The sequence below is a fragment of the Rhipicephalus sanguineus genome, chromosome 7 (genome assembly GCF_013339695.2).
Source record: "Rhipicephalus sanguineus isolate Rsan-2018 chromosome 7, BIME_Rsan_1.4, whole genome shotgun sequence".
NCBI classification, from domain to species: Eukaryota; Metazoa; Arthropoda; class Arachnida; order Ixodida; family Ixodidae; genus Rhipicephalus; species Rhipicephalus sanguineus.
Window position 1 is genome coordinate 145,570,168 of NC_051182.1, and position 11,173 is coordinate 145,581,340.

General features: G+C 43.0%; 1 protein-coding gene across 1 annotated transcript; it reads left to right on the forward strand.

Moving 5' to 3' along the window:
- Positions 1 to 684: 684 nt before the first annotated feature.
- Positions 685 to 8,841, forward strand: LOC119400176 (uncharacterized). Its single transcript, XM_037667170.2, has 7 exons — positions 685 to 792; positions 1,500 to 1,595; positions 2,255 to 2,503; positions 5,242 to 5,326; positions 6,064 to 6,219; positions 6,909 to 7,306; positions 8,094 to 8,841. Exons 1-7 carry the CDS (start codon positions 770 to 772, stop codon positions 8,620 to 8,622), a joined length of 1,536 nt encoding a protein of 511 aa, XP_037523098.2. The 5' UTR covers positions 685 to 769; the 3' UTR covers positions 8,623 to 8,841.
- Positions 8,842 to 11,173: the final 2,332 nt, after the last annotated feature.

Genomic DNA, 11,173 nt, shown 5'->3' on the forward strand with positions numbered 1-11,173 from the left:
TACATATTTAATTACAACTTAATTAGGATTAGTTGCTATAACACACATAAATGAACACATTATGACATTATTTTTGCTGCAATAGAATATTGAGTGCCTTGAAAAAACGTGGTATCGATTTCGCACATTTACAGACAGTTCATCATAGGTGGCGTCCGAAAGGGTTAAGAGCCTATAGGGGGTATGCACTGAGCCTTGATCTGCAAGGCGGCAACACCATCGCCGCACCATCTTGGAAGTCTGTTCGTACACACCGTCCATGTGTCAGCGTGAAGGAGGTGTTCTGGAGGTCTCTAGTCATTTGTGTCGCATGGACCTCGGACACAGTGCTTGCAGCGAGTTTATTGTGCGTGCGGCGAGTGCGCTGACTGTCAAAATGGCGACCCAGCCGCTAGCGCTCCTCGCGGATGACGTCAAGTGCATACCCCCTATATGCAGCAATTCTCGCTTGCTGTTACTGTTCAGCTAGATGAATTAAAATGTTTGTTGGTGTTGTGATCCAAATGCAGCCTGCAATGACCTTAGTCCTTGGATGATTGTGGAAAGTGTTGCAGCAGTGCTCTGAAGCTATTCCTGTTAAGCAGTTAAATGTCATATGTAATGTGAAAGGACTGCAGTGCATTTTACAGAAAATGCCTTTTGTTTCTGACCCAGAAAATTTTCTTTTGACATTTGCAGTTGTGCAATTAAACCGGCTTCAGTCAATGAACATGGGGAAGTTTCGCTGCAAGCATGTGAAGCTGAAATTCAAGAAACCGGCAGTGATGCAATGGAGACATCTGAACCAGTGATGTGAGCCGACCATACATGAAAAATTATGCTGTTTATTTAAATTTATAAGGAGTCTGCAGCAAGAAATAGTGTACCTTGTACAAATATGTAGCAGTGCAGTTGCACGTGCAACTGCACTGCTTGCCCATGCCTTTGGTTGACTGCTATGATGTATGCAGACATAAATACGATTCTTGAAAAATGTTATGCATTAAAAATATGTCTTTCTTTAAATTTTTAAATGAGTCTTTTGCAAGAATAAGTGTACCTAGTGTATGTAGCAGCGTAGTGCACGTGCAACTGCAGTGGTAAATTGTGCCTCTGCTGGCTACAGTGTTAGAGGCAGGCATAGATTTTATTTTTTAAAATTTTTGTTAAAGGACTGAAAGTTTAGCATGTGCAAAGTTAGTGGCTTTTCATTTTCTGCTTTTCCCCGGTCGTGGTATTCCACACAGTGAACTTGTATTTCATTGCTGAAAATGTACTGCAGGCAGACAATGGGATATAAGGCCATAATGACAGAACATGTTAAAAGGAACCCATGTCATGGAATGCTACTCGTGTAGAACACAGACACAAGGAGTTATATGAACAAAAGGTTTTTCATCTGGGGCCTTATTTTCTCTTTATACGGTTGGGATTTAGAGGCCATACTCATGCTCTGGGGCACAACATTCTGCCTCTATGCTGAGAGTGAAACACTCTTCTGTGCTAATCTGCCTCCACAGCATCATCGAAATTCCTAGAGAGACCGTGACCCGCTCAGATGCTGCTGTACAGACCATGGCAGTGGGTGGGAACGGCAAAACTGGAACCATGGCTGCGTGAGTACAATTGATGTTCTGCATTCAAATTCATGCGCTTGGAGCAGTGTATACTAAACTTAACCCCAAGTAACTTGAGAATTGATTGCTCAAGAACTATTATGTGAGAGTAGCATCGCTTCTAACACAATAGCATTAAAGAGCTCGTTTCGCAGAAATTCCGGTGTCAGCGTCATTGGTTGTGACTGAAAAATCTAGATAGATACAAATAAATATACAATAAAAATCCTAAATTCACGTGGAAATCACACCCACGACCTCTGCGTGGCAAGCAGATGTTCTACGACAGAGCCACACCAGTGCTTGAAACAATTTCAGAAAAAGCACACTATATGAACGTCACGTAGTGCGAAGAGTGTCCTTATTGCATGTAATATTGCGTGGCAGAAGCATAGAATCGCATCAGGCGTCAAAATGTGAGTTGCGCAACGAGTGGCTCGTTTAAAGGCACACCAATTACAAAGCACACGGGCATAATTAATCATCAGCAACAGCATCAACAAAGCGTGCAGCTGCACAGGAGCGCGTGTGGCCTTACGGATGTGTAGTGGATACTTTGCCAATTCACAGAAGAAAATTTGAAGCTGAAGTTCAAGCGTCCTCCAACTTTTTCAGCTCTCTTATCAACACTTCACTCTTGTGTCCGTTGTGCGGTGCAGGAACGTCACGCGAATTCAAGACGCATTGTGTGCGATGCAGCCCTACAGCATCGTCAATGACATGCAAGCTGATGATGCTGCCATCAGCCCCGCAGCGGCGCAGGACAAACAAGACTATCTCAAGTTCATGCTGCCTCCTTCCTTCGGTGTCTGGTACGACGCCTTCCTGCAGAGCAAGCGGCCGATCACCAGGAAGGTCAGGACGCACATCATCTCGGTCCTCTTCAAGGCTTGCTACAGGACGACCCTGTGAGTGGATCGGTGCTTCACCGTTTTTCTGTAGGGTGTGATTTACACCTTATATGCCTTAAAAGGACACTAAATTTAAACAATTACTAGGTTTAGATTGGTAAATCTTACTCTGAAAACGCATAGTTGATTTCACCATCATAGCTTTAATAATAGATGAGAAAATGAAGGTCAAAGTTTCATGTCTAAATTTCATGCCGAAATCTCCGCATGTAACGTCATGGATTTCAAAGTGTATTTTTCATATTTTGGCGGCATTTGCTCCACGAAATTTTCTGAAACTTGGTATGTTGTCTCTCTCTCACCCCCCCCCCTCCCCCCCGCCCCAAAGACAGTGTGCTTCAATTTTACCAGTTAGAACTATGTAGGTACTAGTAGACGCCGTCAAAATCTATGACGTCATGGTGATTGGTGTGGCGATTTCAAGTTGGCATTGCCAGCTGCATTTTCTTTTTGCACGTTTTTTCGCTTACCACGCATATTCTCACGGCAAGCGTGGGGATTTTGTTATCGTGAACGGGTAATTTACATGTACGAGATAAATCGGCTTTCCCTTTAGTGTCCCTTTAAACTTCTTCACTCTAAAAACACCCTTAGGGGTGTCTCTCTGTTCAACAATAATCGTCATCCGGCTTGTGTTCCTTTCCTCGTTTTAACACCACGTTCGTGGTATATTCAGTTCACTGACAGTGCATGCGCTCTCAGCGGGGCGTAGCATTCTTGAGTGGAAAATAACGAGCAACAAGTTGTCAAGAAAGGGAAACACATGCAAGCCACGTGATAATTGTTGCGTGGAAGAGAGATGCCCCAAAGGGTGCAACTGTTTTTAGAGGGTAAAAGCAGTTACACCACTTGAGGTGCTTTTTTTTTGTCAAACAACAATAATTGTCATTTCACTTTCATGCCTTTTGTTGCTTTAACCTCGAGTGCCCAGATCTTCCAAGTCACAAACGGTGTGCAGGCCACGAGCAAGCGGGATGACAGTTATTGTTGCGTGTGATGAAAATGCACTAACAAGGGTGCAACTGGGCAGCAAAGCCAGAGGACGATTATTGCTGTGTGTCGTAAGGACACCTCAAATATGCCATTTTTAGAGTGTAGTATTGGAATTGAAAAGACACCCCCAATGGTGCATTGGGAGAGTAAGAAACCCTTGGGGTGCCTTTTGATCACAGAATGTAATTGTCATCTGGCTCGCACCCTTTTCCATGCTTTGATGCCATGCACCCGGTACATCAAGGTCACAGATGGCTTGCGCACCATCAGTGTAACATAATGTTCTTGACCGGAAACTGGCAGTCACCCTGATTTCAACAGAGTCAATGCAAGTAAACAGACGATAAATATTTTGTGATAGAAAGATTCCTCACAGTATGGAACTGTTTTTAGTGTTCTTGTTTGAGAAGACAGGATTTTTGGTTTGTAAAAGGAAAAAAGTTAGTTGGTTGGATGGTATCGGGTTCTTAAAGTGAAGTGAGTAGCGGACTAAGTATATTCATGGTGATGCAGACATCCAAATGAAGTACTAAATGGGCTTACAGTTGAATCCCTTTAGTATAAGGGGCATGCACCAGCGAGCAGTTCTTGTCCTTTATATGATGTGCTTCTTATAAGCAGGATGTCGCATTCTCTAGGCATGTGCGAATATCTGAGCACTTCAAATTTGCTTCAACATGAATTTTAATTATTCTAAAATTCGAAGTATTCGAAATGAACAAATAGACATATATAAACCGCATGTAAGCCCCTGTAAAGGTGGTTTCACTCAGTGGAGTAGTGGTTTACCGTGAATACATCTATCCAGCGGAAATCCGCACTGCCACGAAGCCCCAATTCAAGGTTAAATATTACCCTCACATCGATTCATCATTTTTTAAGCTTAAAAGCTTGTTTTACCAGCTTATATGCTCTAAGTATAGTACATTTTAAAATGTAACATATTTCACAGGTTACCACTTGCATTCTACCAAAAGTCAGATCCTGCTACTATTCTAAGTTGCTTTTACTTCCCTTTGAACCAAAAAGAATGACATTTGCACATGCCTTGTTTCAATTATAAAAAATATTCTGCAGGTTGGTTAGGTCATGACAAGTATGCTAATTTTTTTGTATAATATGCAATATATACTATTCAAATTCGATTCGAAATTATTCAACCAAATCACTATTCGCTTCGAACCTGAAATTTACTATTCACACATGCCTAGCATTCTCATTTTCTGATCAACCCCTATTTCAATGCAGGTGCGCTGGTGTCTCTTATACCTAAATATCTCTTACATCACTGTCTAGTATAAAAGGGTTCAACTGTATAAAAGTAATTAGTGAATAGTGACTGTTTGTTACACTCTGATATAAAACCGAAAGCTTCATTCGTGGCATCAGCAATAGGCTAGTGTCGTTACTGCCACTGGTATTGCTGTTTGGCATCTGTAATCACACCAGAGAGCTTGGAAAATTGGACGATGAAGTGCTTCAGTGTTTGACGACTCAAATGTGCTTACATGTTGGCTCTTACGCATGGAGGTGCTGTGAAGGCATCCGTACTATCAGGTGTCCAAAAAAAAAAAATCTGCTGTTGACTGTGGTGCAAGTATTTTTGTATTGAATGTGACATCACTTTTATAATGTTCTACTGTAGTTAAAGGGACTAATGCGGTTAATAGATCAAGTGGTGTTTGCTTAAAGGATTATTGCTGTCATCCATTGCACAGAGGTCTCTAAATCTTTCTTTGCAGTTATCCGACATCGAGGTTGTACCAAAAAGTACTTGACTCGCTGGTGGCAAAGTACCCCCATGTGATCGAGGGAAAGTACAACAGGGTAAGACCTTTTCACGCAGTAGTATCGGACAGTATGGCCTTGCAACATGCTGGCACATTTGAAAACTGCGATTTTTCACCTGCATTACCAAAGTTTGTAAAGTGCTGAGGAGAATGGCACGAAATGTCCAGATGAAGCTTGTGATGTTGAATGACAACTTTAAGAGATTCCGTTTGGAAATACATTTCTTCAGGAAGTGAGGCTTGTGCGGTGCTGTGTTTACGAAAGTTTGACTGGACTTAGTGACTTCTCTGTGAGCAGTGGCGAAAGTTCCGATTTGCTCAACTCTTAGGCAACCTTGTGCTCTGTCCGCTCCTAGTGTCGGGTAGACGGTCTGGTTCAGTCCTGGTCAAGTCCTTCACTTTCCTTTCTAGATATGGTCATTTCTGGATATGTAGAAAACTCTCAAAGATATCGAGAAATAGTGCAATATTGTGATGACTGGAAAGGATAAACCTGCCACCTTGAAGCTTATTTGAAAACTATATCTTGAACAGCTTCCCTGGGTTGCTAAAAGTGTGAATTTCACTGATCTTTTTCTCGAAGACTTTGAACATTGTGCGAGCGTTTACATAGTATCGTTCATGCGCATGAATACTGCAAGTCACTTGCACTGCGGAATTGTCCTTGATATACTGTTGCAGTTGCAAGGCGGCGGAGTCGACGCTCCTCCATACCTTACTCCGTTGTATGAACATAAAAGCAACTCTGCATTTGCTTGCCTCTCACTGTCACAGCGCAAGTGGTCGATTGCCCTGAGAAGCAGGTTCAAAAATGCACGCAAGAACCTCGTGGTCGCAGCTGCTGCAGTCAAAGTGCAAAGAACATGTGGAATCGAGCGGCTGCTGGCCGACGCTGACGACGAGCACGCCTACGCTCACACACAGCTAGCGGTGAGTACACAAAGCAGTGAAGTTACTAGCATAAAGTAACAGTGTTAGAGTCGCATGGAGCATAAAAGTACCCAGTTAGAGTACCTAGTTGTCCGTCTCGGTGTTACACTGGTTATGGTGCTCAGGTGCTGACTCAAAGGTTGCGGGTTCGATCCCGGCCGCGGGGGTTGCATTTTGATGGAGGCGAAATGCTAGAGGCCCATGTACTGTGCTATGGCAGTGCACGTTAGAGAACGAAGTCGCAGGATGACCATAATTGCGGCTTTCACACTGCTATTGTGGAAAAAAAGTACATTTATGTATTCAACAAGAAAATGAAAGTGTATTGATATAAATTGTGAGATCGGGCTAGTTGGTATTCCATTCCTGCGCTGGTCCTCGTCAATTCTATGTGTGCTGTGTCTACATTTTGCGCTGAGCAGTTTAATAATGTATTGATGTAAGAGACATTTGTTTATTGTTTTCTTGATACTATTGATACTTCGGCATTCGTTTATTTCGGACATTTTTTCCTGTCCCATGAAATCCAAGTAAACGAGCTTTTACTGTATTATATACAGTTAACTCATGCGCTTCTACCAAACTGATTTCCCAAGTTTCAAAAAAGTAACTTGCTGCAGTTACAGTTACTGTCAATCAAGTACCGTCTGCAGTCTGTTGAAACTACATAATTTGTTTACTTTTCACAGCTTGCCAGCCAGAAGACATCATTGAGTTCATCGGGCGTTTTGTCCGACTGCGAGGACAAGTCAGTCCACGAGGAGGAGCTTGGCGAGTCCAAAAACACGACTGCTCACGACGCCGAGGCCAAAAATTCCAGCAATATGGAAGCCGTGCCTTTAGACTCTGTAGAGTTGTGCCTTGTTTCAGAGCCAACGGAATGTGTGAAGAAGAGCGAACACTTGGAGGATGAGGAATCGATGGATTGTCCGGACTATTCCGACGCCGTCCTGGAAGACTTCACCGTGTCTGACCTGCTTGGAATGTGCACTGACGAAAAAGCGTCGGAGGCATTGATGGCACAGCAAGAGAACCGGGTTTCTCTGGACGAAAGAGAAAACTGCGATGAACCAGTAGAGGAAGTCAGGTACCATGCAAAAAAAGTCATTGCCACTGTATAGATTAACCGTAGTTGATTAATGTAGTGACATTAACTATAGTCTGGTACAACTTAGAAGACAGTTGCGTTCTCACTTCAAAGGCTGATGCACACAAGCTTGCATGTTCTAGTCTGATGCCATGAGTGGGATGGGTGGTGACCCCATGGTCACAGTAAATTGTTGAGTACACGGGCGAGGCCTGTGCTGCTTGCTCAAGTTGCATCTGACTATAGTTTCGTTAACAGCGGTTACATTGAGTGGGATTGGTTTCCAACCATTACCTTAATTTACTAATCTAATTTGCCTTGGGCAACTTAGTTAAAGAAGAAATCAGCACAACGGAGAGCACCACTGCATAGGCACGAACTGCTGTTTGCTTTCCAGCACCACTTGCAACCTTTGCTGTGCATATAGACATTGACATTGCATAAGATTTCACATGTTGCGTCAAATGACAGTCAAGACTGTTGCAGTCAGTACATTTATGGCATTTAATTAACCACTTCGCATTGATTGAATTGCGAACTTTCGATATGTGTGCACATGCATTTCTCGAGTGTTGTTTCCAATTCAATACCAAGTGTCATGCTAGTTTTGGAAATGTGTTCAAAATAATGTTGCCTTGCCCGCTTCAATCATAAATCTTGTAGCACATTTCGCGCAAGTTTCCATGTTCCTGTTCAACTAAAGTGCACATGATAAGCATTCGTCAGGTGTTTGATTTGACGAAGACATTTCTCTCTTTTTCTTTTTCCCCCTTCTTTCTTAATCAAGCCCTCAAGAGGTTGAGCCAAGCTCAAAGCCCGAGCAACAAGTGGATGCACCTTCGGACGAACTCGACTGTGAAGTTGTTGCACAAAGCTCAAAGCCCGCGCAACAAGCGGAGGGACCTTTGCACGAACATGATCACATGGTTCCTGTACCAAGCTCAAAACTTGAGCAGCAAGTGGAGGCACCTTTGGACGAACCTGACCATGTGGTTCTTGCGCCAGGCTTAAAGCCCACGGAACAAGCAGAGGTGCCTTTGCACGAATCTGACCGCATGGTTCTTGTGCCAAATTCAAATCCCGTGGAGCAAGCAGAGAGGCATCTGCAAGAACATGATCACACTGTTCTTGTGCCCAGCTCAAAGCCCGAGCAGCAAATGGAGGCGCCTTTGAACGAACCCAACCTCGTGGGATTCGAGCTGCCGTCATTTGGCATTTTTGATGAGTTGCTCCGTATGCAGGTGCCGGTCAGCCACACGATGCAGTGGCACATCGTCTTTAGCCTCTTCAACGCACTCTCCAAGAAAACAATGTAAGTTTTGCACCTAAGTACATTCGTTCATTCATTTCCTCGAAGGTCTCTTGTTGAGACATTACATGTGGGAGTAGGTTACGATGGGCTAACAGGATTATATAAGTTACTGTGGGACGGTTTCGACGAGCTGCTTGAATACTAGTGGGTCGACGACAGTGGTACCTTCGGTGGGCAGGCCATTACACTCTTGTGCCGTGCACAGAAGAAAAGATTGCCAAAAGGTAACGGTACGGGTTTGGGGGGGACATACGGAGTTGGAGCGACTGCCGCAGGCTACGTGGTCGGCTCTTTTGATGCATGGGTTATCAAAAGACAAAGAATGAAAAATTTATGAAAAGGCTTAAGCAGTGCAATTCTACGGTGTGTGGCTAGAGCGGGTAAGTTCATCTATGCTTTTAGTGCAGAGACACTTGAATTGTAGTAATAGTTACACAGAATAAATTGTGTCGTCCAGTTCTGAACAGATTCGAGCGCGTTGGTAAAGTTATCGCAGTGGGGCTCAAAAATCTTATTGGCATACGTTAGCTTTGGCCATACAGAACTTCCGAAAGCAGTTTGTTTAACAGAAAGAGCAGTGGGAGAAAGGTTACAGCGCATACACGTAGAGTACGATTAGCTTAATATTAGCAGTCGTAGTTTCTGCATTTCATCTGTGCGTTAAATGCTGCAGTTCTCCAACGACTTTGTTGCCATGTTTGTTTTGTTTTACGTTTTATCCAGGCATCCAAAAAAAGAACAAATCAGAGAAGTCGTGGCTATCCTATTACAGAAATATCCTCACCTGTCAAAGATCACGAGAAAAACAGGAAAGGTAAAAAAAGTTTTGTTACAGTGCACCTGTGATAAATAGAGAAGTTGTGTCAACATTAGTTGGTAACCTATATGTACAGTAAAAGCTCGTTAATTCGAACTCAAAGGGGATATAAAATTGTTCGAATTAAGCAGAATTCGAATTAGCGTGCGGGCGCTAGAATGAATAGACATTGCGCAACACTGCACGGGCAGAACCCAAAGAAGCCACCTCTGGACTCGCTATCGCGAATTAATAGCTACTACATGTTCGTGGCAGGTGATTTTGTAAATTAAGTTCATGGAGCTCTAACAGCAAACAGTATTAATTGCTCAGTCAGTGATATGCCAGAAACAAGCAGCGACATGCATTCATCTCAGTAGTGAGCCTTGATGTCGAAATATATGATGCTATTTATGCTACAAAACACGTTCATTTACATGGCAGAGTTAACGCAACCAAAATGAAAATTAGTATAATTTGCATTTGCTTGTGCTTCTTCTTCGTGACTCCATGAGTGTCGTTTGCAGCTTTCCCAAGAGCTCTAGCACAGCGTCCGAATTCTGATTGTGGAGAAATGCTGCTGTTTTGTTGTTTTGCATCTCTAGTAAATTTGGTTTGGCTTGGTTTTGCAACACATTGTGATCATTCTGGGCCAACGTTGCGAAGAGCGATGAAAACCAGGGGCTCCTAGTTTGAATTAACCATTGTGGATACCGACATGCTCAAATTATCGGGAGTTTTCTCCCATTGAAGTACACTGGGCTGTGCCAGGACTAGGGCGCCAGTTTGAATTGACTGTAAGTTTGAATTAACCGAGTTCAAATTAACGAGCTGTTACTGTGCACTGTTAACTAAGTTTAATGAAGTGATATAACAAAGCTATAAGTCTGTTTAATGTTACTTCACTATAAGAGTTCTGCCCTTAGTTGCTTTTATACACCTCATCTTGAAACGCTTATGTGCATTTTCATACCTTATGAAAAGCATTCAAATTGTAGTTATAAATGCTTGTTGTATGACATTTTGCCACTATAGTAAGGACAACACAAACACAACGATGTGGGCAGCACTTTCAACTGATTTCTTTCAAGCATGAAACAGAGCGTATATATACATGTGACACACACATGCACAGACTAGCCAACAACACTGCCTAACATAGCCATCTCTCAAACAATCTAATCTCTGAAGACCGCAGCTGTATCGACGTGTCAATGATACGTTCACTACCCAACTTAATGTAAAAGGCTTATAATAACTCACGTGCTGTCTGCTCCTTGCTCTTACCCAGAATCCTGACTTCATGAAAGCGTGGTTCGCATTTGCAGACCTTGCAGTGAGCAGGAAGATGCGCAAGTTCGTTTTCTTTCTTTAGATTTCGGTCATGTTCCCTCCATCTTGTGTGTGTTGTCTTTATTAGCGGCAAAATGTCATACAGTAAGCAATACCAACTAGGCCAAGAAGAAGTTCTTCTCAAGAAATACTTATGTGTGAGCCAAGGAACACTGATAGTTTCAGATGGAATATTGTCAGATGGCCAAGCATGATGACTAAATTAAGATTCCCCTCTGGCATCTGGTTTGAAATTACGAGATCAGATTCGCTGTGTTGCAAGATTGCAACCATAGGCTAAAAGACATTAAACCTTAATAGGCAAAACTGCCACGTTTCTGTACATGTCTGTAGGCACCCTAAAGAATAGCTGCAGTGCCTCCGCACCTAGTGACCTCCGACTCGGGGTCCGTAGGTTAACCTTGAC

What these genes read in the sequence shown, in the direction of transcription:
- LOC119400176 (XM_037667170.2), top strand. Translation starts at nt 770, where the DNA reads ATGGAGACATCTGAACCAGTGAT. An exon ending in GAGACATCTGAACCAGTGAT is followed by an intron (nt 793 to 1,499) that starts GTGAGCCGACCA and finishes CTGCCTCCACAG; the next exon opens with CATCATCGAAATTCCTAGAG. An exon ending in GAACCAGTAGAGGAAGTCAG is followed by an intron (nt 7,307 to 8,093) that starts GTACCATGCAAA and finishes TTCTTAATCAAG; the next exon opens with CCCTCAAGAGGTTGAGCCAA.